The 27,771-nt window shown below is 36.2% G+C and overlaps 1 protein-coding gene across 5 annotated transcripts in view; it reads right to left on the bottom strand.

The window, feature by feature from the left end:
• The window catches only part of NIPBL (NIPBL, cohesin loading factor), a 211,919-nt gene that overhangs the window by 11,576 nt on the left and 172,572 nt on the right, over positions 1–27,771 (bottom strand). For all 5 annotated transcript variants that reach the window (XM_013984737.2, XM_021076592.1, XM_021076593.1 and 2 more), the window contains 10 exons: positions 13,406–13,514; positions 11,769–11,905; positions 7,944–8,084; positions 7,729–7,822; positions 7,022–7,176; positions 6,281–6,371; positions 3,353–3,526; positions 2,795–2,985; positions 729–836; positions 44–244 (listed from right to left, as the gene is read on the bottom strand). In XM_013984737.2, the coding sequence (XP_013840191.2) occupies positions 44–244; positions 729–836; positions 2,795–2,985; positions 3,353–3,526; positions 6,281–6,371; positions 7,022–7,176; positions 7,729–7,822; positions 7,944–8,084; positions 11,769–11,905; positions 13,406–13,514 (1,401 nt within the window). The remainder of the gene's footprint in view (positions 1–43; positions 245–728; positions 837–2,794; positions 2,986–3,352; positions 3,527–6,280; positions 6,372–7,021; positions 7,177–7,728; positions 7,823–7,943; positions 8,085–11,768; positions 11,906–13,405; positions 13,515–27,771) is intronic.

The following is a 27,771-nucleotide window of genomic DNA, read 5'->3' as shown; positions in this document are numbered from 1 at the left end:
TATAGGACTTATTTTCTTAAAATAATAAATTTTTTATGCTTACTGCTGTGTCATCAAAGAGGTTGAGTAAAGAAATTAGAAAGGCTCGTCTGTGTTGGCGGTTTCCACGAATCATGGAGTAAAGGTGTGAACACAAAGCACTGGAGGACTCGTCTTGTCGGAAACCCCTTACAGGATCTTTTAGGCATGTGTTGATTGCCTGTTGTACCTGGTAAGACATCTTCATACCAGCCACTGCTTTCATCTGAAATCAATAAAAGCCTTATTTTTATCATGGAAATTAAAAGAGTTAAATTAAAAATGTAATTCTGAGTACTATGGAAAAGGTTAATTTTATTATTTGGTCTTATTTCAAATAATACAAAATCATAGACTGCAAGTGTTGGAAGAAACACTGGAGATTGGAAGAAAACAATCTGCTCATTTTACAGAAGAAAAAAAATGGAAACAGAAAAGCCATCACTGCCAAGATGACATAATAAGGACTAGAACTCATGCATCCTCATTTTATCCAGCAGGTGTGCTGGACTATATCGCCTCTAGCTCAATCTTTTGAGTAAATTTTAAACAGGAATAAACACCTGGGGGACAAAGTTAGTTGCATGTTTAGAAGTAATTACTAAGCAAAATATTTATTCTAAAATGAATCTAAGCAGGACATTTGCCAACGAAATGGTTCACCAAAGTACGATGTTTAAATTTAGGATATACAATTTAAAAATACATACATGTATGAATCCAGCATATTTTTTGTCTATTTCCACAAGTTGCTGATCAGCTTTGTTCCGCATAGCTGGTTCTGGGTCTGTGCCCATAGCAATTAAATATGGCACACACTGGAGATAAAAATAAGAAGTCATAAGACATCGCAGTAGTAAAAGCTCTGTATGTCTTGACATACGTTAAAAACTCACTGTATATCTGGGACATACGAATTTAGCTGTATAGGCCTTCCTATAAATGCCATGTTCATTTAAAAATTATCAATCTTCCCTTAGATTTAGCTTAAAGCAAAAGAGCATTGGAGCATTAGCAAAAATACTGATGTGCTGAAATTTAAACAATTTCGATGTGAAATTTAAGGTTCTTTAAAACTAAAGGACTTTCGAAATAAAAATATCCATTTAGGATTATAATATATACTACAAATAACTTTTCTAACCTGACTGAATTTTCTATGTAAAAGATAATACCGGGGAAAAAGCAATTTGTCTTCCACACACAAAACTAGAAAAAGATAAATTCTTCCCCTCAAGGTTGATTTTAGATATGGCTTCACTGATATGATATGGCTTCAAACTGTCAGACAGCTATTAATTTGGTGACAGCCACACTCATGTACTCATGACTTAAAAAAAAAAAGTCAGGAAACACCACTATTATTGTTAAATGAATCTGAAACAGACAGAGGAGGCTGGAGAAACAATAACAAGCAACAAACAACTTTAAAAAAGTAAACACAACACTATCTGATATGGGTCATCATGCATTAAATCCTAAATCCAGGGGAAAAACTCCACAAAGAAAATTAGTAGCCTTAACTTGCAAAATATGAAAATGAGCTATATGTTAGATAATACTAATTCAATGTTAAATTTCCTGAATTTGATGACTGCATTATGGTTTTCTAAAAGAATGTTCTAGTTCTTAAAATATATATGCTGAAGTGTTTAGACGTAAAGAATCATGTTATCTAAAATTTACTATCAAATGATTTGGAAAAAAGTGTATGTATGAAAGAAAAAGTTATTAACAAATGGTTAATAATAGGTGAAGGGTATAAAGGAATTTATTGTACTACTCTTGCAATTCTTTTTAGAAGTGAAAAATTTAAAGTTTTAAAATTCAAGAGTACTAGAGTTCCCTGGTAGCCTCCTGGTTAAGGACTCAGCATTGTCACTGTTATGGCTTGGATTACTGGTGTGGCTCGGGTTTGATCTCTGGCCTGGGAACTTTTTGCATGCCGTGGGAGCTGCCAAAAAAGAAAAAAAATTGAAGAGAATCAACATGCTATTGTACATTTTATCAAGTAATCGTGCCCTGAGTCATGAAGAACAGACTAAATATTCATTAGTGTGCATATAGGGAATATTCAATCAGCATATAGGGAAGAGCAAAGTATAAAAACACAGAGCATGCTTTAGAAAGTTTCACAAAATATACCCCAAAATAAAAATCTTGAAGGGTACAGGCTTTGGTTATTTAACAAATTCACTTCTGCAACCTATGCACGCTCCTGAACATATCAGATGGTGAATACTAACTACATCAACATTAGCTGCCTCGTAGTATTAGGATATCTTGAGTACATCATCTAGCCTACACATCAATGTTTTAAGGTGTTGGGTTCTTGATATTACTTCCCATCAAAGATGAAGGAGCTGAGTTCAGCCTATATAGGTGATTTTTCTGTGGATTAAAATCCACCTTGTTTAACAATTACATTATACTCTTAAGCCCAGTTAACTGTCTTGACATTGTGTGCTGTTGGTTAAGAATAAGAGTCATTGTGGACTAAAACAAATCTATCATATCTAATTAGAAGAAATAAATCTGAGTATATATTCAACAAATGTAAGTTGGAAATATGTTTAATAGAGACAATGTTACGAATATTTTGTGCAGTAAAGAAAACTTAGAAGATGGACTAAAACTTGAATTCCTGAGAATTTGGAACAAAAAAAAATCTATAATGAAGAGGAATAAAGACCTACTTATTCTCTAATCACAATGTCTTCAAAAGACAACAAACTTATCTCTTTTGCTAAGTCTTGCTGCTGTAAAACATACTTACCTGAACTGGATGAATAAGACCCTGGTTCAGAGTCAATGCAATGACATTTAGGGCAAAGTGGCGTACACTTGATTGGGTGTGAAAAAACGCCTCAAGCACCTGTTTGAGGTAAAGCTGCATGATAGAACTACTCATCCCTGAGGAAACATCACCCATTTCTTTTAAATCTTCCTGTTTTGCAACCTTCTTCCCTACAAAAGGAAGTAAACATACTTAGAACATATATAATTAACCTCACTAAAAACACTAAATCAGGCCATAAACAGAAACACAGTTTATTAGAGCTGGCCCAACGTTCTTAATTTCTTTTCTTTTTTTGTCTGTTAGAGGCCCCTTAGAGAATCTGATAAGAACTATAATCCCCTCCCTCCATCAAAAATGTTAATGTCTAAAATACGTTAAATTTTATAAACTACTTTACAGAGTTTATGAAGGATTCTTCTTAAACTGAACTCCTTTATCCAATAGCTAAGGAAATTTAGACATCTGGATTAAAAAAGAGTCATAGAGTATGCTAACTGCAGCCACACTGTGAATTCTGAAAACATTTTCACTTACAGTCTCTATCTGCCTGCTGCATACGTGTATCTTCTTCTTGTAGGTAGGTCTGGAGGTTTTTTAACACTTGTATTTTTAAATTTACTGAGGATTTTTTATCAGATAAAATGTTATTATATAGATTTTTCACCTCTTGCTCAAACATTAGACTTGGATGCTGAATAAAGGCAAATCCTAAAGAAGACAGAAAAAACATTCTCTTGATATATTCATATTAAAATTAAACATAAAATTTAATTAAAATGTTGATAAAATTATATAAACAACTCCTTATTTCAAAAATTAAAACTTAAAATGACTGGAAGACTATACTAGTGACCTTAGCTAAAGAAGAATTAGTGTAGGTACTTCTTCCCCATGAACTAAAAACAAGCAATTGAATTTCAAAGGAGCATTCCACACAAGAGGAAACCCTGAGGAGGGGGCAGGGCCTAGTGGCTAGGGGAGTGGATTAGGAGTCAGAGTCTTGGGTTCTATTCTTGGCTCCAGCACTGACTGGTAGTATAACCCTGGGTGAGTCACATAATCTCTCTATGCCTCAATTCTCCATCTGTAAAATGGGGACAATAATATTTACCATCCACCTATCGCAATGGAATTTTTCAGGATCTAAGAAGTAATGTCTGCAAACATTTTTAGATCCCTAGCAGAAGGTACTACTTTGGGGCTATTAAAAAAATATATATCCATTTGATGAAATATTTCTAAAGTCTTCTATTTATTTCTCATATGGCATTATAATGAAGCCGCAATCCTGAATTCTATCACCCCAAGTTAATAAGCAGCAAAATAATACCATCCATATTTATTTGCACAAAATATTTATATATAAGATAAAAAATGAAGATCCTTGACGATAGCAAGTATTATGAATGCCAAATAATAAACTAAATTCAAAGCACAAAATGATAATTAGCCCATGATGACACAGAATAACTACGGCCGAGGCAAGATGTCTCTTTAAAAATGTCTTTAGGGAGTTCCCGTTGTGGCTCAGTGGGTTAAGAATCTAGGGTTGTCAAGCAGTGGTGTAGGTCGCAGATGTGGCTTGGATCTGGAGTTGCTGTGGCTGTGGAGTAGGCTGGTGGTTATGGCTCTGATTTGACCCCTAGCTTAGGAGCCTCCATATGCCATGGGTGCAGCTCTAAAAAGACACAAAAGAATGTCTTCACTTATTAATTTATTGTTTTCTTTTGGCCATGCCTAGGGCATGTGGAAGTTCCTGGGCCAGGGACTGAAATCACACCCCAACAGTGACCCCGCCACTGCAGTGACAACACTGGATCCTCGACTTGCTGCACCATAAGAGAACACCAAGCTGTCTTTTATTAACTATTTTCTATAGTGATGCTTCAAGTTAAAAGTTACATTATTTGTTCTCTGAATATCTAGTAAATAACACTTGGCCACTTTATACAATGTACGTCCAGACTGAGTACTCAAAGGTACACATTTGATTTAAAAAGTAATACTTACGCCAACAAAACTCCCTTAGTAATTGATATCTGAATTTTTACTATATTTGGTATATGTAATTTTCTAAAAGAGATAAAGGAGGAGTAAGATATTGATTTAATTTTGTTTTTCTTTTTGGCTGTCCAGGGGCATATGGATTTCCTAGGCCAAGGATTAGATTCGAGCTGCAGTTGTGACCTAGGCCACAGGTGCGGCAACACCAGATCCTTAACCCACTGTGCCAAGGGGGGATCAAACCTGCATCCCAGTGCTCCCAAGATGCCACTGATCCTGTTGGACCACAGCGGGAACTCCAGACATTGATTTAAATTTATTTAAAGAAATCAGTCAACATTTAAAGAGGTTTGGGTAACCTTTTTGTTGAAAAGACTAATAATGTCAGTGATTGTCCACGAATATTAAATTATAAACCTTGTTAATCCTACCAAAATAAAATTTCTAAATAAATTATTATCCTTATTGAGTAAACTTTACATGTATTTCCGCAAAACAAAAACAAACAACACAAAAACCTGGAGAGAGTGCTCTTCTAGTTTTTAAAAGTGCATTCAATTCAGGTACTATAATGCTATCCTGTTCATATTTCTTCAATATTCCAATGTCTTTCTAGATAAGTCACAAAGACCTAATCTTCTGCAAAGACATACACTTATTACATTAATGCTCCTAGAAAAATACAGAAAAAGTATACATCTGAATTATTCCTATTGGGATGGTTACAATGTGCTTCTACATAAATAAAAGTCTGTGTAGACTGCCCATTGTTTTGACTAGAAGAGGCAGACAGATATAATGAAAAAGCTTTGCAAGGAAAAAGAACAATTTAAAAAATATGTGATAGGAATTCCAGTCGTGGCACAGCAGAAACAAATCCGACCAGGAACCATGAGGATATGGGTTTGATCCCCGGCCTCACTCAGTGGGTTAAGAATCTGGCGTTGATGTGAGCTGTGATGTAGGTCACAGACATGGCTCTGATCTGATGTTGCCGTGGCTGTGGTATGGGCCAGAAGCTGTAGGTCTGATTGGACTCCTAGCCTGGGAACCTCCATATGCTGTGAGTGCAGCCCTAAAAAGCAAAAAAACAAAAGAATAAATAAAAAATATGCAACAGCACAAAATCCTTCTATATCTTCTTTCTTTATTAAAGTACTTTAATGAATTTTTAAAATCCCATGATGTAGGGGTCGAAGAAAGTATTGTATTCTCTATTTTACTAATGAGGAAACTGATGATTAGAAGTTATATGACCTTCTCAAAGTCACCCAGGAAGTCACTGGCTGAGCCAAGAATGGAACCCAGGTCTTTAACCCCTGACCTATAGTCTAGATATGAGATCCTACTTTGAACAGAAACACACTTAAATAAATCAACATTTGAGACTCACAAAAATTTAAAATTTGCTTAACCTCTCAAACCAAAAACTCTAAAGAAATTTAAGACTTAACTCACCTAGACCAATGATGGCTTTTGTTTGTACTTCTTCATCTGAATGCTTTGTAAAATACATCAATAGTTCAAGTACTTTATCCTTTATGTTAACCTAAGGGGGGGGGGAAACACATTAACGTGTATGAGGTAGAGTAACTCAGATCAGTTTTCAACTATAAAGGAAAAAAATACCTAAAAGCAAACAGTAAGGATCTTCACATGTGAGCTTTACTAAAGAACAAATCACCAATACATTTATAAACCCATAAATTTCAGTACAGTGGCATCTATTAAGTTAAAAATAACAGTCAGCTCTTGTCATAGTGTGCCTACTAATTCAAAACTGATATTACCTGTGTAAACTTATCTTGTTACAGACCAATAACAATTCATGGATCCGAAGCCAGTCTGAGGACCATGTTTTGAGTAGTGCTGTTTCAGAATTAAATCAGACCAGCTTTTTTTTTTGGTCTTTATAGGGCTGTACCTGCGGTATATGGAAGTTCCCAGACTAGGAGTTGAATCAGAGCTGCAGCTGCTGGCTTACATCAGAGCCACAGCAATGCCGGGATCTGTGACGTGTCTGCAACCTACACCACAGCTTGTAGCAATGCTGGATCCTTAACCCACTCAGCGAGGCCAGGGATTGAACCTGCCTCCTCAATGCTGCCTTCCATCCTGGGTCATTACAGTCATTTTCAATTTGCAGGGTCACAGTTTTATTTTTTCAGCATGCTAAATCATTAATATTAGGATCTTTACCTTACTGTTGCCTTTAAAATCTTCCAGATCAAAATCAAAATGCCGACATAGTGCTCCAACAGTGAAAAGGGATCTAAGAAGTGCTGGTTTGTTTGTTAGAAGTGAAGTGTTATTTGGGTCCTCCTGGTGCTGGCTCTTTAATTTTGAAATGGCACCTAATAGAATAAATAGTATTTGTTTATAATAAACTCTCTATCCTTAAGTTATTATGTTCAAATAATTACTGCTAATAAATTAAAATTAAATTTTACTAATGGTTCTAAAGTGTTAAATATGTCTAGAATTATGAGGGCATTCTATAGAGCCTAAAAGAATATATGACAAAAATGATAATGAAATTTTATTTTACATAGTAAGCAAAAAACTTACCAACATTTACTTATGAGGAGATGAATTTCTGAAGTAATGATATTGGGTTATTAAGATAATACAAAAGATACTAGAAAATACTGCTTCAGAGAACAACCATACCTCTTATAAATTCCTTCATACTACCCTTTACCAGATGTGTTAAAAAAGAACTGGACACACTGCAGAATCGAGCAAAATAATTTTTGCTTTTTCTGTTGCCACGCCCACAGCATGCAGAAGTTCTCAAGCCAAGGACTGAATTGGAACCACAGCAGTGATAATGCTGGAGCCCTAACTGCCAGTCCACCAGGGAATTCCAAGCAGAAAAATCTTTAAAGGCCAGGTACTGAACTTACCATAGTATCTATTGAAACAGGCCCATACAAATTTAAAATTTTGTGTCACTTTATTTACAACTGCTCCAAGACAGCTTACACAATGTTGTACTACCTAGAAGAAAGAATATATTACTGTTTAGATAATAGTTACAGAAAAAAGTAAAAAACACACGATTAAATTATCATTTGTGAATTATACACTGATCAACACAAATGGTAAACTGAATGCTTACAGTCATGCCGTATTTGATGATAAGCTTCATTAGATCTTCTTCAATAGTGGCAAGGAAAGTTTCACTTGGATGCTCCATCAGTGGTACAACCAGCTCTAGGATTTTTGCAACATTGCAGATAACCATGAAATCATTTTGTGTCTGTAAGGATAAAATTAGTGCTTTATGAATGTCAAAACCTGAAAGGAAACTATATACAGCTTACATATTTGGGAGTTTTGGAATTATATATGTAAAGTATATATATATGTAAAAAAAAAACCTAAAACATTATTAGAAAAGAGCTTTTTTAAAGTATGACTAGGCGAGCAGCAGACAACAAATGCCAAGAACCTGGATTTTAGTTCTACCACTGACTTACCATGTGATCTTTGGGTAAATTAATCACAATGCTACCATTATTCTTTTTCTCCCTAAAATGCACTAATAGTCAATTCTGAACAATGGTATCTAAATATTAACAGTATTTTTAAAAGACTGGTATAGTTTTTAAGATTAGTATTTTTCAAACTAGGGTACGTTAACCCAGTAGTTCTCTATTGGGAGTGACTTTGGCCCCCAAGGAGTATTTGGCAATATACTGAGACACTTTTGGTTGTCACAACAGGGCTGTGGGGGGTCCTACTGGCATCTAGTGGAATAGAGGCCAAGGATACTGCTAAATATCCCACAATGCTCAGAACAGTTCTTGACAACAAAATTCATCAGGCCCTAAATGTCAAGAGTGTTGAGGCTGAGAAGCTCTATGTTATCCTTTTTACGACAGATGAAAATGTAGATCCCAGAACTAGGTATAAAGCTTCTTTATTTTAAAAAAATTTTAAATGTTATATTACAAACTTTTTAAGCTTTAAAAGTTTTAAACTGAAAAACTACGCAGTTTAAAAAAAAACACAAGAGTATTAAAAATAATTTCCAATAAAAAGTCTTTCCTACCCCTGCCCACAGGCAACCAAAACTGTAATTTTTCTGTGGAGGGGGGAGAACACGCTAAAGTTTTTAACGTGTTTTTTATCTAGCCAAGCTATCATTCACGTCTTATTCTTAGCAACAGGTTACTGACACTCATTTTGAACTCTTTGAACTTATTGCCACACTGGTTAAAAACTTTCTGACCTTACATATATCCTTCCTTTAGCATGCCCACTGTATTAAATAAATTAAAAAAAATAGGTAAGATCAATACTTCTTTCCAAGTAACATGGAAATCCTGTTGTTCTCTGTCATCTTCCACTCCCACCTCCTTTAATGGGATGAGTTAAAGGGGGTCTAGGGATAAATTAGCTTTTGTCAGGTAAGATAAATTCATTTGACAATCATTGTGAAAACTACTTTAAAAAAATGTAAAAAGTTTTTGAAACTACTCTTAACATCACTGGCTTGAAAAATCAAGTAAGTGAAGTATCATAAAATCTATAAGAAAAATCTTAATGAATATGGAAATCATGAAGGAAAAGAGCCACAGAACATAAATATTTGAAATGAATATACATAAGACAGTTCAATATCTAAAACATTCAGATTAAAGAGTTCTTTTTTTAAGGGAAAAAATGCCCACAATTCAAAGGTAAAACGGGCAAATGATAAGAATAGTCAAATCACAGAAAATCAAGTCCAACTATTTAATATCATAAAAGATGCTCAACCTGCTTGGAAATCAGAAGAGGGAAGTTGAAGAAACAATGAACTATTCTTTTACACTTGTTAGACTAGCAAAGAGTACAAAAATGACATAGCTTGTCATGTACTGGTTTCCAAAGAGGCTATGAAACATGTCCACCAGCAATACAGCAAGATCTATTCAAAACCAAAATCAGGACTAAAAAAAACATTCTCTCAGTGTGATAAGGCAATTCCTCAGAATCTATCCCAAAGGAAAAAAAGCAGCAGTGTTTAAAAGTATATTAATAGGGATGATTATTAAGGAATTATTTGTAGTGGCTAACAATAGAAAACAATGTAAATACCTGCAGAAATGGGATATGGTTAAATAAATCACAGGACAGCCATAAGATTAATAATATGTAGCCATTCAAGAGGATAAATTAAATATATAACAGGTAATTGGAGATTAGTAAAAGTGCCTAACAGATATGTATGGACCATGACCTGATTTTTAAAAAACCTGGTTAACCATTTGTATATGTACATACGTTTGTCTGCAATTACAGAAACATGGATAAAGTATGCAAGAATATTGCAGATTGCTTATCCTGAGACAAGGAGGAATAAAGATGGGGGTTAGGATATAGAAAACAAAACAAAACAGAGATGGGCCTTATTTATATTAAACTTTGTATTAATTGCATATATAAAATATATATGCGTAACAAATTGTACAAAGTATTTCAAAGTAAACTTGCTTTCAGAAACAGTGACTGAAACAAGGACAATATTCCTTTATATCCAGATTCTAGAGGCAAAGAGACATGGGGTGGAATTCTAGTTTTGGGACTCATTAGCTGTGTGACACTGGGCAAATCATTTTTTTTTTTTTTTGTCTTTTCGCCATTTCTTGGGCTGCTCCCGCGGCATATGAAGGTTCCCAGGCTAGGGGTCGAATCGGAGCTGTAGCTGCCAGCCTATGCCAGAGCCACAGCAATGCAGGATCCGAGCCGCGTCTGTGACCTACACCACAGCTCACGGCAACGCCGGATCGTTAACCCACTGAGCAAGGACGGGGATCGAGCCCGCAACCTCATGTTTCCTAGTCGGATTCGTTAACCACTGCGCCACGACGGGAACTCCCTGGGCAAATTATTTTTATTCTATATGGCTTTCATTTCCTTATATGTAAAACTAATGCAAATGAGAAAATGCATGTAAAATTCTTCACAGTGCTTGGCACTGTGCTCAATAAATATTAGCTATTATCATTAACCATGGATTACATATGAATCAGTTTATTTCTGGATATAATAGAAGCTCTAAAGACAGAATTATATTTTTTTATGTTGTTTCATAAGTATTATACATATTGGTTTTAACGTATTTATCTTCTGGTATTTTCTTCAGTTCTTAAAATTTCTCAGGATATCCTGAGGTTTTCACCTAGAATTTATTAATTTAGATCACCAAAAAGCCTGACCATAACAGCAAAACAAATTTAGTAAACAGTTTAAATTAGCTCCTTAGGAACACTGGAAACAAAGTAAAAAAAAAAAAAAATTATATTTTTAGGTTTTTAGAGTATTTTAAAATTTAGTGTTTTAATAAGCAACATAACTCACCATGATTGATGTCTTATAATTTTTATATTTTTGTATTAAGCCACTTAACTTACCATACTATCATATAAGTTGGTTTATCTTAAACAATATTTAATCTTTTACGTCTGATCTTAGGAAAACAGAGTATGTGTAATATTAACTTAAAATAATAGCCTAACATCTCTGATGGTCCTAGATTTTCCATATTCAATATATTGATACGTTATAAAAATAAATAAAATATATCAAAAATGGCAAATGAAAAGCAAAATCAGAACCCAAAAGATAGTAAATTTCTCAGTGATAGAACTCTGCCTCAATCACCTTTTAAATCCTAACAATAGTTACAATGTTTACTAAGCATTACTAAGGGGTTAGTCTGAGGAGCTTAGCAAGAAATGGAGCCTGAATGTTGTTTGTAATACATCAGAAAAATGATGTTTATAGATAACTTGCCGCAATTATTAGAACATACATTTGACTACATGACCCAGGTGATATGTCAGTGAAAATGACTATCATTTGTAAGGGAAAATGTGGATGACACAATGTGAATTTTAAAGTATTTACTATATGGCTTATGTAAGAGAGAAAAATAGGACAGCTCTATACTTACACTACATTTAGTGGTAAGATATGGCTGCATAGTCATGGCATGTTTAACCATGAGCTGGGGTCTTATTTTGCTGAATAAGAACAAAGTGGTTATGCAAGCTACCAATCTTCCAGAATTCACACCTTTATTGTCAGAGTCTGGAAAAACAAACAGAGAAATAAGACACTAAAATATGATAAGGCACTGGAAATTATATAGAATATTATTTAAATTACTCAGTACTATCCCCTGAATAGACTCAGTACATGCTTCAATGTAACAGATTAGCATTTCTTATGATACTAGACTTCCTACATTTCATTTTTTCTTTGTTATATAATATTACATATATTAAGGATACAGGACAAGAAGCTACACTATGGAAGGCAAGTTTTACAATGAGGGGCATAGGATTGAAGTTAAAAAGCAGAATGGAAGTTGGAAAGTTCAGAGATGGGATTTTGGGAAAAAAACATGGTTTTGGTTATATCTAAAACTAGATGGAAATGAGTATAGGAAAGAAAATAAGCAAAGGGGGACAAAAGTAACTTAGCTGAGGTGATACTGTGTTTAAAGAACTGGGGGAAAACAAAACAGATGCTGCTGTAGAAGAATGTTAGAAGATGGGAGTGAAAAGAAGCTGGACCACTGCTATATATTAGAAAGATATATATTATGTTGTTCGAGTGAGAGGGAAATATTGCCAGTTAGGAGATACAATGGTTCTTAGGAGTTTTTAGAGGAGATTAGCAACTTTTAAACATTGAGTGACAATAGTATCACCCTTAAAATCTAGGATAGGGAAAAAATAGAGGAAACAGAAGAGGAGATTAAAAAGAAAAAGAGGTAAACATGAAAAAAAAATACATTAAAGGAAAAAACTGCATAAAAATATGAAGGACAGCAACAATTATGTTACCATAAATGGCACCTCTGTTAAGAGGCAACTGGCCCCCAATTTTGACAACTGACTGAGGCTGACTATTGTTCCTCATTAATGTACACTGGGGGATGGAAAACAATATTAGACTTGTGTGCTTTTAAGCAAAAGATATCAATCATGACTTTATGGTTTTAAATAATTATTTATATTTTCATTAATAACTTCAATTTTGTGACTGACAGTGTGACAGATAATCTAAAACAGTAAATATTTAAGGAATTTGTCAATTTAAAAAATATTAACAGCTTTCTAGATCAAGATTAAGCACACTTTATATAATAATTATAAATGATATTAGAAATGTACCATAAATTTTTAAAACATTTTTATAATAACTAAAAATTTCATCTTGGTAGAAAATTTTATATGATTTAAAGGGTATCAAATAATTTTTGGATGAGTGCATTTGGCTAATGTATGTTAGCCCCCAAACTTACTTTAATTTTTTTTCATTATGACATCTAAAACTATGTGCTATTGAAAGATATGTGGAAGAGATGAGGCCTATGCTTGTATTGAACTATTCTAGATAGTATTAATCAATCATAACAATATAACTCAGAATTCAACACCAAACAAAAAACAGATTTCATCTAAAAGTGAAGTAGTTAATTGTTAGGCTAAATAGAGCTAGAGGCAAAAATGAGAAATTAGCCCAAAGTATTTTAAAATATTTTATAAATCAACTTAATGACCAATATATAAAATGTCTTACCAGCTAGAGATTCCTCATATTTAAGAATGTGCTCAACTAGGTTATCAACAAGTTGAGTACAAGCTTTCTTCACAGGTTTATATGAGGAATCCTCTTCAGACTTCAACAACTATATATGTATATATGTAAAAAAAAAAAAAAATCCCAGTATAATTAATTCATTAGACAATAATAACATAAATGCATTAAATGTGTCAAGTAATAAACTTTTCAACTTTTCATTAACAATACTGAAAATGCAAATTAACAAACAAAAATGTGTAACAAATATTTTAAAATAGCCTTATAAACCAGTAATTTATAAGTACTTTCAATCCATTTTAGTATGAAGTTTAAATAGCTATGTGTAGGGCCTAAGGTAGAATATGAAAGAAATGAGAACAATACATTCCTTTAAGAGGAATGCTAGTTAAACGATTTTAAAGAATTACAATTCCATTCCTCATTACTTCAAGTCCTTTGATGTCTCAAATACATTTTAAAAACTGTAACTACATCTGAATTGCATCTTAAAATTCTCAATTAAAACATAAGGCTGGATTTCTTCCCTATATTATCCTTTACTAAAGTATTAATAAACAATGTTAGAAAAGTGTCATGAATAATGATACGAGGAAAAGAGAGCAATCTAACTATAGCCAAAAAATAAAACCAATCCAGTGTTTCATAATCAGAGGTCAATGGTATAGTGCTGTCCAATACTGCTGCCACAAACCACATGCAGCTACTAAACACTTGAAATGTGGTTGGTATGACTCAGGAATTAAAATTAAATAAAAATTCAAATTAATTTAAATGAAAAAAGTCGTGGCTATTATGGGACATGGGACAGTACAAGTTTAAATTTTCACTACAAGATGCATGGATGATTAAAAGTGACAGCATTCAGAATAACATATCACACACACTTCCCCTGCTCTCTCCAATTTAAAGACATAAACCAAAGCAAGAAAACTTCAATTGGAGTTCTTGTTGTGGCTCAGTGGGTTAAGGATCTGGTATTGCCGTCAGCTGTGGTATAGGTCGCAGACGTGGCTTGGATCTGCAGTGGCTATGGCTGTTGTGTAGGCCGGCAGCTGCAGCTCCAATTCAACCCTTAGCCTGGGAACTTCCATATGCCATGGGTGCGGCCCTAAAATGACAGGGGAAAAAAAAATAACTTCAATTTATCTGGTTTCAACTCTGAACAGCAAATTCTCCTTGTCCTGCTCCTTAACTCAACCCTAAACAACTAGCTCATAAAATTATATGTTACCTGGTCTTTCTCAGGCAGAAGGAGAAAACAACCCCCTCACTTCTGTTTTTTCTCTTTGCTCTCCAAGAAGACATCAAATATATGCAAAAGCATGAGTCATAAACACTGCCTTTTATTTACTTATAAATATAATGATGCACTATAAACTCAAGAAAAGAATATTTCCAATAACTTATATGTCTCAATGTGCTCCTTCCTATTTCACTTTCAAGGTACCACTTATCAGGAATTTTACCATTTCTCTGCTTAAAAAACCTGTCTAAGCTATATACTGTTGATAGTTTTGCTGGATTTCAACTCTAAAAGGTGATCATACTGGATGTAGTCTTCAAGGATTTTCCCTTTTCACTCAACATGTCACTAACTGTAATCTAGGTTGGTTCATGGAACTGTATTCTATTCATTCTTACTGTTATACAACCACTGTTGTGTGTCTATACCGCAATTCCTTTATCCACTTTTCTGGAGGTAAGTTAATTACAATTTTAGTGGCATAATGAGCATTCTTTTAGTCATCTCTTTGGTGCATATATGTAAGATGCTCCTGATTATATACCTTGGACTGGAATGACTGGGTCATAGGATATATGAATGTTCAACTTAATGAAATTATCCAAATTAGAAAGCTTTTGTTGTGGTATTTTCTCAGCACCAGTGTTTAAGAGTTACTGTTTAATACATCTTTTCTCCCTTATTCGTTTATCACCGGACTTCTCAACTTATGCCCCCAAATGGATGTAAAATGTGATTTGTACTTCCCATATTACTAATGAGGTTAATAGCTTATCAGCCAATATGTGCTATTTCCTCTATGAAATACTTATTCATGACTTTCTCCTGTTTTTCTACCAGGACTGTTGCCTTATATTGGTTTATAGGTGACTTCTTTATATACTTTTAATAATGACCCTTTTTCAATTATATCTATGTCAAATATTTTTCCAAGTTTGTGACTTGTGTTTTCTTGATTCATATATGTTCTTTATTTTAAGGCAGCGAAATTCATCAATCTCTTTAGATTAATGGCCTTTGCGATAAATTTTTCCCTAAGAAAGGTAAAAAATAGGGAGTCCCTACTGTGGCGCAGTGGGTCAAGAACCTGACTAGCATCCATGAGGATGCAGGTTTGGCCCCTATGTCAGGAACTTCCATATGCCACAGGTGTGGCCATGAAAAGGAAAAAAAAATTAGAAAGGTAAAAAGTATATTTACATATATATTTTTTCATCTAAAAAACTATAAAGAATTCCTTTAATCTACATGGAGTTGATTGCTAAATTGAAATTAGCATTAAAAAAAAAAATCTGGAGTTCCCGTCGTGGCGCAGTGGTTAACGAATCCGACTAGGATTCGGTTGCGGGTTCGGTCCCTGCCTTTGCTCAGTGGGTTAAGGATCCGGCATTGCCGTGAGCTGTGGTTTAGGTTGCAGACGCGGCTCGGATCCCGCGTTGCTGTGGCTCTGGCATAGGCCGGTGGCTACAGCTCCAATTCAACCCCTAGCCTGGGAACCTCCATATGCCGCGGGAGCGGCCCAAGAAATAGCAACAACAACAACAACAACAACAACAACAACAACAACAACACAACAACAAAAAAGACAAAAGACAAAAGACAAAAAAAAAAATCCATGGAGTTCCCATGGTGGTGCAGTGGTTAACAAATCCGACTAGGAACCATGAGGTTGCGGGTTCGATCCCTGACCTTGCTCAGTGGGTTAAGGATCTGGCGTTGCCGTGAGCTGTGTGTGTAGGTTGCAGACTTGGCTCGGATCCTGAGTTGCTGTGGCTCTGGTGTAGGCCAGCGTCTACAGTTCCGATTAGACCCCTAGCCTGGGAACCTCCATATGCCACGGGAAGTGGCCCCAGAAAAAGGCAAAAAGACCAAAAAAAAAAAAAAAAAAAAAAAAAATCCTTATGGATGGCTAGTTGTCCCAGCCACATTTACTGAAAAGACTATGCTATATTTTTATATTACTGTATTTATATTACTGTATTTTTAAAGATAAGTCCTGATATTTGCTAAGGCAGATCAATGCTCCTGTATTTTCACAAAGTGACAATTACTTTTTTAGCTCTTTACTCTTCCATTTACATTTTATAATCACCTTGACATGTTGGATGAATATTTTTTATACTTGATTTTGAGGAAATCTCTTTTAACATCTTCCTATTTTGAATGATTTTCATTTTAGGTTTTATAGTTTGTTTTCTGTCAGACTTTATTCCTAGTTTACTAGAAGTTATCATTCAAAGGCATTAAATTTTATCAAAGATTTTTCCTGTGTCCTCTGAGATGATTATTTTTAAATCACACACTCTCTCTCACACACAATTAAATCAGCCTAGTGATATGCATGCACTGGTATATGTATATATGAACACATGTATATGTGAACATATATACACCTCCATCCATTCTTATTTTTGATGTATTTCAAAGTAAACTGTATGCAACAGTATACTCCTTTTTTCTTTTTGGGATAAAATTTACATGAGGTGATATGTACAAATCTTTAGTGTATACCTGCCCAGTTTTAAGTGCATTCACTTATATAATTCAAATTCCCTACCAAGATAAAGTACAGTGTTTCTTCATCTTTAATTTATATCAGAATCATCCACAGACTCTATTAAACCCAGAATGGTGGGCCCCAACTTCAGAGTTACTGATTAATTAGGTGTGGGGTAAAGCCTTAGAATTTTACTTCTAACAAATCGCAGGTAATCTTGATAACTTCTATTATTTTTTAAATGATTTTTATTTTTTCCATTATAGTTGGTTTACAGTATTCTGTCAATTTTCTACTGTACAGCAAAGTGACCCAGTCACACATACATATATACATTCTTTTTCTCACATTATCCTCCATCATAAATGACTAGATACAGTTCCCAGTGCTATAGAGCAGGATCTCACTGCTTACCTATTCCAAAGCAATAGTTTGCATCTATTAACTCCAGATTCCCAGTTCGCCCCGTGCCCTCCCCCTCCCCCTTGGCAACCACAAGTCTGTTCTCCAAGTCCATGAGTTCCTTTTCTGTGGAAAGGTTTGTGTGTATTATTAGATTCCAGGTATAAGTGATATCATACGTATTTGTCTTTCTCTTTCTGACTTACTTCGCTTAGAATGAGAATCTTGATAACTTTCAGAACCACGGATATAGATCAATACCAACACCCTCGAAAGTTTTCTCATGTTCCTTCCCATTCAATCTTCGGCCCCTGCAAACACTCTTCTGATTTTTTCCAATATAGATTTGTTTAGCCTCTCCTAGAGCTTCATATAAATGGAATCATAACATCTACTCTTCTGTGGAGGGCTTCTTTCTTTCTTTTTTGGGGGTCTTTTTTAGGGCTGCACCATGGCACATGGAAGTCCCCAGGCTAGGCGTAAAATTGGAGCTGTAGCTCCTGGTGTACACCATAGCCACAGCAATGTGGGATCTGAGCCACATCTGCAACCTACACCACAGCTCACAGCTACACCAGATCCGTAACCCACTGAGCAAGGCTGGCTGCTAGCTGGGTTTATTACTGCTGAGCCATGACGGGAACTCCTACAGGGTACTTTTCACTCTGCATAATATTTTTATTATTTACCTATGTTGCTATGTGTATCAATAGTTTGCTCCTTTATGATATGGCATACTATTAAATTATATGGATACATCAGGTTTTTTACTGGTTCATTAACTGATGGAGACAGAGTATTTGATTGTAAACTTATGCTGATTGCATGTAGTTAGCAAAAAGTAGCAACAATACTAGACTTAATGGTGAGATACGTGTGAAATAAATCAAACAAAAATTTAGGGGCTAATTCAAAGAAATTCCTGGGGGCCTAGTGGTGTGGGATATGCTGAGATACCCATTTTAAAGTAAAGAATAAGATGCTGCATCTGGCCCCTGCTATAATCAAAGAAGAGGTTCAACACCTAGTCGGTTTCTTTGAATTTTGGAGGCAACACACTTCTCAATTTGGTGTATTATTCTGGCTCATTTACTGAGTGACCTAAGAATTTGTTGGTGTTCAGTGGGGCCCAGAACAGAATAGGTCCAGGCTGCTGTGCAAGGTGCTCTGCCACTTGGGCCATATAATCCAGCAGATCCAGTGATGCCTGAAGTGTCAAAGGCAGTAAGGATGCTGTTTGGAGCCTACGGCAGCCCCTATATATGAACTGCAACAAAAGTCCTTAGGATTTCGGAGCAAACCCTATAATCAATCTTCTACAGATAACACTCTTGGAGAACTAGCTCCCAGTGCATACTGGGCCTTAGTAGATACTAAGTGTCTAGTCATGGGCCACCAAAATATCATGCCTTCTAAGCTGTCTATCATGAACTGGGTGATATCTGCCTTACCAAGCCATAAACATGGGTGTGCACAGCAGCAACTACATCATCAAATGGAAGTGGAAGATACATGACTGGATCAGAGGAGGCCAAAGGGCACAAGTCAATTACATGAAAAAGTGGCTCAAATGCCTATGGTTCCCACTTCTGCTACACTACTTTCATCCTTCCAGCCTCTATCTATGGCCTTATAGGGAATTCTCTACAATCAGCTGACAGGGGAAGAGAAGACTTGGGCCTGGTTTACAGATGGGACTGTGCAATGTGCAGGTACCACCCAAAAGTGGACAATTGTTACAATACGGACCCTTTCTGGGACATCCCTGAAGGACAATGGTGAAGAGAAATTCTCCCACTGGGCAGAAGAACCTTAAGCTGTGCATCTGCTTTTTACTCTACTTGGAAGGAGAAATGACCAGATGTGTGATTATATATTGATTCATGGGTTATGACCAATGGTTTGGCTGGATGGTCAGGGACTTGGAAGGAACATGATTGGAATGTTTGTGACAAGGAAATCTGGAGAAGAGGCATATGACCTTCAACAGAACAAGATTTTAAAAGGCAAGTAAGCAGGATGACCTGTTTTGCAAACACTTTTCTGAGGATATCAACCTCTTTCCCCAGTCACTCCTGTCATCATCCAACAGGCTCATGAACATGGTGTCCATGGTGGCAGGGACAGAGATCATGGATTGGCTCAGCAACCTGGACTTCCACTCACCAAGGCTGACCTGGCTAGGGCCACTGCTGAGCACCTGATCTGCCAGCAATAGAGAGCAATACTGAGTCCCTGATATGGAATGATTCCCTGGGTTACCAGCTACCTGGTGGCAAGTCAATCACACTGGACTACTTCCATCGTGGAAGGGGGTAGCATTATGTTCTTACTGGAATACACACTCACCCTATTTGCCTTTCCTGCATGTAATGCTTCTACCAAAACTACCGCTTGTGGACTTATAGAGTAGCTTATGTGCCATAATGGTATTCCATATAGCGTGCTTTTGATTAAGAAACTTACTACATAGCAAAAGAAGTACAGCAGTGGGCCCATGCTCATGTCCATGCTTCCCGCCATTCTGAAACAGCTGTCTCGAAAGAATATGGAATGGCCTTTAAAAGACTCAGTCACAAAACCAGACAGGTGGTAATATTTTGGAATGGATGGGTAAATTCTCTAGCAGGTTCTGATGCTCTGAATTAGCATCCAGTATATGGTGCTGTTTAGTCAACTGCCAGGATTCATGGTCCAGGATTCAAGGTGTGGAAATTCGAGGGGCATCACTCACTACCACCTCTAGTGACCCATTAGTAAATTTTTGCTTCTGTTCCAGCAACTTTATGCTCTGCTGGCCTAGAAAGAGGTTCCAGAGAGAGTACTGCTCCTACTAGGAGAAACAACAATTCCACTGAACTGAAAATTAAAACTGTCACCTATGTCTCTGAATCAACAAGTAAAGAAGACAAAGAAGAGAGTTAGGGTGCTGGATGGAGTGACTGATCCTGACTACCAAGTTGACACTGGAGTACTATTGAAAAATGAAGGTATGGAAGGAAATGTATGGAATACAGAAGGTACCTCAGGCCATCTCTTAGTATTACCATGTCCTCTGATTAAGGTCGATGGAAAACTAGGACAACCTAATTCAGGCGGGACTACTAATGGCATAGACCCTTTAGGAATAAAGGTATGGGTCACCTCACCAAACAAGGAACCATCTGAAATGCTTGCTGAAGACAAATGAAATACAGATTCAGCAGTGGTGAAGGTAGTTATAAATACCAGCCATGGTCACATTACCAATTATATAAACAAGGACTTTAACTGTCACGAGTAGGAGTTCCTGTTGTGGCTCAGTGGTTAATGAATCCGACTAGGAATCATGAGGTTTTGGGTTTCATCCCTGGCCTTGCTCAGTGGGTTAAGGATCTGGTGTTGCCATGAGTTGTGGGGTAGGTTGCAGATGCGGCTTGGATCCTGCGTTGCTGTGGCTCTGGCGTAGGCTGGTGGCTACAGCTCCGATTAGATCCCTAGCCTGGGAACCTCCATTGCTGCGGGAGTGGCCCAAGAAAATGGCAAAAAGACCGAAAAAAAAAAAAAATTGTCAGGAGTATGTCCTACATATTTTGTTATGAATGTGTGTGTGTCTCTCTCTCTACTGTGTGTACAGGAGGGGAAGAGGAACAGGGAGAGAGATTGAAAGGGAAAGTGAGAAAATATCCCCCTATTCCCTTACCATGTAAAATAAAAATGTATTGACTTCATATTATAGTATTTAAGTGTTGTTAATTTGACCTCATAGTACTTGAATTATGGCATATGAAGGAGAAAAGAAAACACCACTCAAGGACTTCTGCTGGGGAAGGGGTTAGCACATTTCTTTCTTTCTTTTTTTTAAATTATTTATTTTTTATTTTTTTGTCTTTTTGCCATTTCTTGAGCCGCTCTCACGGCATATGGAAGTTCCCAGGCTAGGGGTCTAATTGGAGCTGAAGCTGCTGGCCTACACCAGGGCCACAGCAACGCTGGATCCGAGCCACGTCTGCAACCTACACCACAGCTCACGGCAACGCCGGATTGCCAACCCACTGAGCAAGGGCAGGGACCGAACCCGCAACCTCATGGTTCCTAGTCGGATTCATTAACCATTGCGCCACAATGGGAACCCCCCCCTTTTTTTAATTATTTATTTTTTAGTCTTTTTTTTTTTTTTTTTAATCTTTTTTCTAGGGCCACCCTCTCGGCATATGGAGGTTCCCAGGCTAGGGGTTGAATCAGAGCTGTAGCCACCGGCCTACACTACAGCCACAGCAATGCCAGATCCAAGCCGTGTCTGCAACCTACACCACAGCTCACAGCAACACTGGATCCTTCACCCACTGGGCGAGGCCAGGGATGGAACCTGCAACCTCATGGTTCCTAGTCAGATTTGTTTCCACTGTGGCACAGCAGGAACTCCTCACATTTCTGATTGTATGCAGGATAGTTGTATTGTGGTAGGTAGAATCATGACCTTGTTACTGTGTTTATTTGGAGATTAGGTATGATTTAAGGAGATGTATATGGTGCCCAGTTAACAAAGGATGGAATTGTGATGGTTCATTTTGAATGTTAACATGACCAAGAAACGTCCAGTTAATGAGTTAAACATTATTCCTGGGTGTGTTGGTGAATTAGGTGGTTCTACATAAGATTAGCATTTGGATTGGCAGACTCAGCAAAGTAGACTACTCTCTCCAATGTGAGTGAGCATCACAAAATCCACAGAGGGCCTGAAAAGAACAAAAGAATTCGACCATTCTCTATTTGAGCTGGGACGATAGTCTCCTCCCACATTCAAACTGGGATTTACACTATTGAAGCTTCCTGGCTTCAGGCTTTAGGACACAGCAGCTTTTCTGGGTCTCCAGTCTGCAGACAGCAGATTGTGGGATTGAAGAACCTTCATAATCACATGTGCCAATTCCTTATAATAAATCTTTTCTCTCTCTCCCTTTCTCAGCATCTTGTTCATTCTGCTTCTCTGGAGAAACATGACTAATTCATGTCCCCCCCCCCTTTTTTTTGTCTTTTTGCCATTTCTTGGGCTGCTCCCACGGCATATGGAGGTTCCCAGTCTAGGGGTTGAATTGGAGCTGTAGCCACCAGCCTACGCCAGAGCCACAGCAACGCGGGATCCGAGCTGCATCTGCAATCTACACCACAGCTCACGGCAACGCCGGATCGTCAACCCACTGAGCAAGGGCAGGGATCAAACCCGCAACCTCATGGTTCCTAATCAGATTCATTAACCACTGCGCCACGAGGGGAACTCCTTTTTATTTATTTATTTATTTTTTTTCATGTCCCTTTTGAGACAATCCCTGGCCCCCTGCAATCACTCTCCTGTTTTTTTTCCAACACAGAAAAAAATCTGTATTGCCTCTCCTAGAAGTTCATATAAATGCAATCAGAATATGTACTCTTCTGTGTAGGGCTTCTTTCACTCTGAATAGTTTTTATTAATCATCTATGTTGCTGTACATTTAAGTAGTCTGTTCCTTTATAATGCGGAGCACTGGGAGTTCCCACTGTGGCTCAGTGGGTTACAAATCTAACTAGTTATATCCCTGAGGATGTCGGTTCGATCCCTGTCCTCACTCAGTGGGTTAAGTATATGGCCTGGCCATGAGCTGTGCTTTAGGTCACAGATGTGGCTTAGATCCCGCGTTGCTGTGGCTGTGGCATAGGCCAGCGGTTACAGCTCCTATTGGACCCCTAGCCTGGGAACTTCCATATGCCACAGGTGCGGCCCTAAAAAGAATAAATAAGTAAAATGCGAAGCACTATCAAACTGTATAGATATAACAGTTTTTCTATTCATTCACTGATTGATGGAGACTGATGGAGTAGTATTTGAATGTAACGAGATATTGTTTTGGATTACAAAGGCCAGGGATAGAAGAAACAGGTTATTCAAGATTTTTCATTGCCTGTTTTTTTTTTTGCAAACAAAAAAAAGGGGCTGTTATCTTAAATCATAAGTGATGAAAATGAGTGGTACTGTAAAACTGATTTAATTTTGTGTATCCATCTTAGGTTATGATAGTGGTTTAAATGAACTGAACCACTTTTTAGAAACAAACCAAAAAAAAGTAGGGACTTTCATGACAGAATTATTTTACACATTACTGAAAAATCATAAAAAGTTATAAATTCATTAAAAGTTATAAAAGACAGAAATCTCTACACATTTAAAAAACGTGTACATGTCAATGTGTGCTCCTATATTTGACATACTACAGTACATATGTAAATTAGAAGCTATTTCATGCACTACTTCAAGTTTCCCTAAAAAAACCACATTCTATGAATTGAGAATCAGTGATCTATCCAAAGTCAACCCAGTACAAAAATGAAGTATCTGAAATTGGATGGAATGGAGGGCATATACATGAGTTCATGTAGAAATAGTAAGCGTGCTAATTATTCTCGATTCAAGAATTTCCAAAAAAAAAAAATTTCTGATATTTCTAGTAGTCCATTCTTTGCATCTTTCCCTGCTTCTCTTAAAATTTATGCACAATGTTGTTACAACTGCTAAGAGTGGTTATATCTCTGTCACGTGTATTTATATATTTTTTAGTTTTCTTAACTTCATTAAATTCAACTCTGCTAGTTAGACTGCATCATAAAGTTACAATGTCATTGTGGTAAACTAAATTGCTGGCAGAAAATAAAGTAGGAAAGCATTACATGAAGAGGGAGAAAGGCTTGAATTGATAACTAACTAAAAGAGGCCTAAGAGTAAAGATATAAAAGATATAAAGCCACTGCCAAGAATTATAAATCTAGTGTTCTCTATTCCTTGTTTTTTAAAAGAAACTCCTTATTTTATTATTATTATTACTATCAGTTTTGGCCACAGCAGGCAGTAGCTTAATATGGGACCTTAGTTCCCAGACCAGGGACTGAACTCAGTGGTGAAAGTGCTGAGTCCTACCAAGGAACTCTCCAGTGCTCTTTTCTACTTCTAACTTGCCAATAGCACAAAGGGATACTATCTTAGATTCTTTTTATTAATACTAACTAATGTCACTTCTGATAGCCATACTTAATTCTTAAACATACATTTATTTATTTATTTATTTTTACTTTTTAGGGACGCACCTACAGCACATGGAAGTTCCCAGGCTAGGGGTCTAATTGGAGTTGCAGCTGCTGGCCTACGCCACAGCCACAGCAACAGCAACATGAGATCCGAGCCGCGTCTGCGACTCATAGCGTAGTTTACAGCAAAGCCGGATGCCCGACCCACTGAGCAAGGCCAGGATTGAACCCTCGTCTTCATGGATACCAATCAGATTCATTTCCACTGCGTCACAAGGGGAACTCCCAAACATTTATTATAATAACACTTGAAATGTGGTTGTAGAGCTCTCCAGAAATTATTATGTCCCTTTTAGAATGGATAATGTAAATAGAAGATGGCCATAAAGCTCTATGATACGGAGCTATCTATTAGATTTAGGAGGGAAAGGATGTCAAATATATCATGTCAAACTATAAAATGTAACATGGCTGATTAAGAGACTCTAAGCTATTATAGACTGGATCACATAAGCAAACACAATGAGGACATTTAAAAAAGGCATCTAAAGTTTTTTTAAAAACCAACATATTACCACACACCACCAGAATGGCTAAAGTTAAGAAGACTGACAGTATCAAGTACTGGTGAGGATGTGGAGCAACTGGAACATTGCTGGTGGAAATGCAAAATGGTTCTGCCATTTTGGAAAAACAGCTTGGCAGTTTCTCACCCACCACATGACCCAGCAATCATAATCATAGGAATTTACCCAAGAAAAATGAAAACAACACATCCCCAACAAAAACCTGCACACAAATATTCACAGCAGCACTATTCATAATACCCAAACTGGAGACAACCGGAAAGTCTACAAATTTGTGAATTAATAAGGAAATTATGACACATCCATACTACTGATAATATCCAGCAACAAAAAGGAATAAAGTATTAATATACCAGCAACATTCTGTTATTTAAAGGATGTCAAATACAAATGACTACACACTGTATGATTCTATTGATACGAAATGCTACAAACAGGACAGCTATAGTGACAAAAAGGGAATGAATCTTAGTGGTTTCCAAGGGCCAGGGGGAGCAAATCAACCTCAAAGAGGAAAAAGGAAGCTTTTAAGAGTGATATTCTCACACCACTGTAAATAATTATTAAAAATAATCAAACTGTTCACCTAAAATTGGTGAATATTTTTGCATGTAAATTATGTCTTAATAAAATAATTTTGCTTGATTGTTAAAGTATTGCTACATACAGTTTAATCACTAGAAGTATTATTTAAAATAAAAAAGTAAATAGACAAAAGATAGTATACTATTGACATAATCAAAAAATTATCAAGATAGAACTTTAAGCTTTTTTCAAAGTAGACTTTTAATGGTATATCTTAAGTGAGCTATAAATAAAAAGAAATGCAAAAAAAAAATTAAACTATCCAGTAACCTTACTGTTAAAATATAACAGAGCAAAGCAAATAGGAAATTATGTTTGTTTCCTTGGGAAGTAAGATTTTTAGCCTAAAGGAAATAAGAAAATCAATGAGGCAGAATCTCATAATCTTAAATTTGAATTAAATACATCAATATATATTCTGATTTATTTTTCTTTTTTCTAAAAAATATGTTTTAACTCTATCCTCTGAAAAGACCCAAAGCTAAAGATAACCCATCAGCAGGGAATATCCACAGCACCCGGATTATTTCCACTAAAGGGTCTTAGGGCTTTCGGAGAAAATGGCTGATATCAGGTTTGGGACAGAAAACATACAAGTTGAATCTGGGGCATCTTGCGGAGACAAAAGTAATCAGGCTACAAAAGAGTAATGAGGTTAGATCAAAAAGATACAAGACTGACTTGAAGGGACTATTACTGGGCAAAGATAGAACAATTTGGGTTTCAAAAAGAATTATGACTGGAATAAATTAACAAAGATAAAAAAATCTTTTAGTTGAGACTGATTTTAAAAAATGAACAAACTCATTATTATGAAAACTCATTCTGAAAACTAAGTAATGAAAAAGAATAAAACATTTCTCCTGTATTTTCTGCACAAACCATAACCAATCTTAACCAAATAATCAGGACAAAATTTCTCTTTAAAGAATTCTAATTGGTATGGAAGAAATAAAATGATTAGAAAAAAATTAGTGTTTTGCAACTTCTAGTGAAAATAATGAATCTAGGCAGTGATCATGTAAAACCAACCTTGAAAAACATTATAACAGAAGTACCAGGCACTCAAAATCATTGAAAATGGGGCAACCAAACATATGTCTCCTGATGTGATGCAACAATATTCAGGATCACCTATAAAATATTCTTGTTTGTACTCCTAAAACTGAACTTCAATATTAGTAAACCTCTAGATCTAACTAAGAGTTTACAGAAAAAAATGGTACACAGAGGGAGCAACTTAAAGGACACCAGAAAGAAGAGAGCTATGAAATCTAGGATGTAGAACACTCTATAGGAAAACACTTAAGCGGCATGAACAAAGAAGAGAAGGGTCAACTATTAAAGACCAAGACTTGAAAGCCAAACAACTGCAAATCAACTGTAAAAATACATTTTTGAGACAATCAGGGAAAAGCAAACAATGACTAGGTATTAGATATTAGGAAATAATTTATTACTATTTATTTTGATATAGATGATAATCATATTCTGGTTATATTTTTTAAAGTCTTCTGTTAAAGACAGATACTAAGGTATTTATGGGTGAAATGATATAAAGTATGGGATTTACTTTAAAAGTACTACATCAAAAAAAATTTTTTTTTAAATGGGGGAGAGATAGAGATAAATATTACAAAAAATGCTAATAATTAAAGAAGCTGGGTGATGGGTCCTCACATCTATTTGAAAATTCTTTTTTTTTTTTTTTTTTTCTTTTTGTCTTTTTAGGGCTGCACCTGTGGCATATGGAGGTACCCAGGCCAGGGGTCTAATCAGAGCTGCATCTGCCGGCCTACACCACAGCCATAGCAACACCAGATCAAGCTGCATCTGTGACCTACACCACAGCTCACAGCAACACTGGACCCTTAACCCACTGAGCAAGACCAGGGATCGAACCTGCAACCTCATGGTTCCTGGTCAGATTCGTTTCCGCTGCGCCATGATGGGAACTCCTATTTGAAAATTCTTAAATAAAAAATTTAGAGGG

This window comes from Sus scrofa, chromosome 16 (assembly GCF_000003025.6).
Source record: "Sus scrofa isolate TJ Tabasco breed Duroc chromosome 16, Sscrofa11.1, whole genome shotgun sequence".
Classification (NCBI taxonomy): domain Eukaryota; kingdom Metazoa; phylum Chordata; class Mammalia; order Artiodactyla; family Suidae; genus Sus; species Sus scrofa.
The sequence above is the reverse complement of the archived record's forward strand: the minus strand, read 5'-3'. Positions and strand labels throughout refer to the sequence as shown.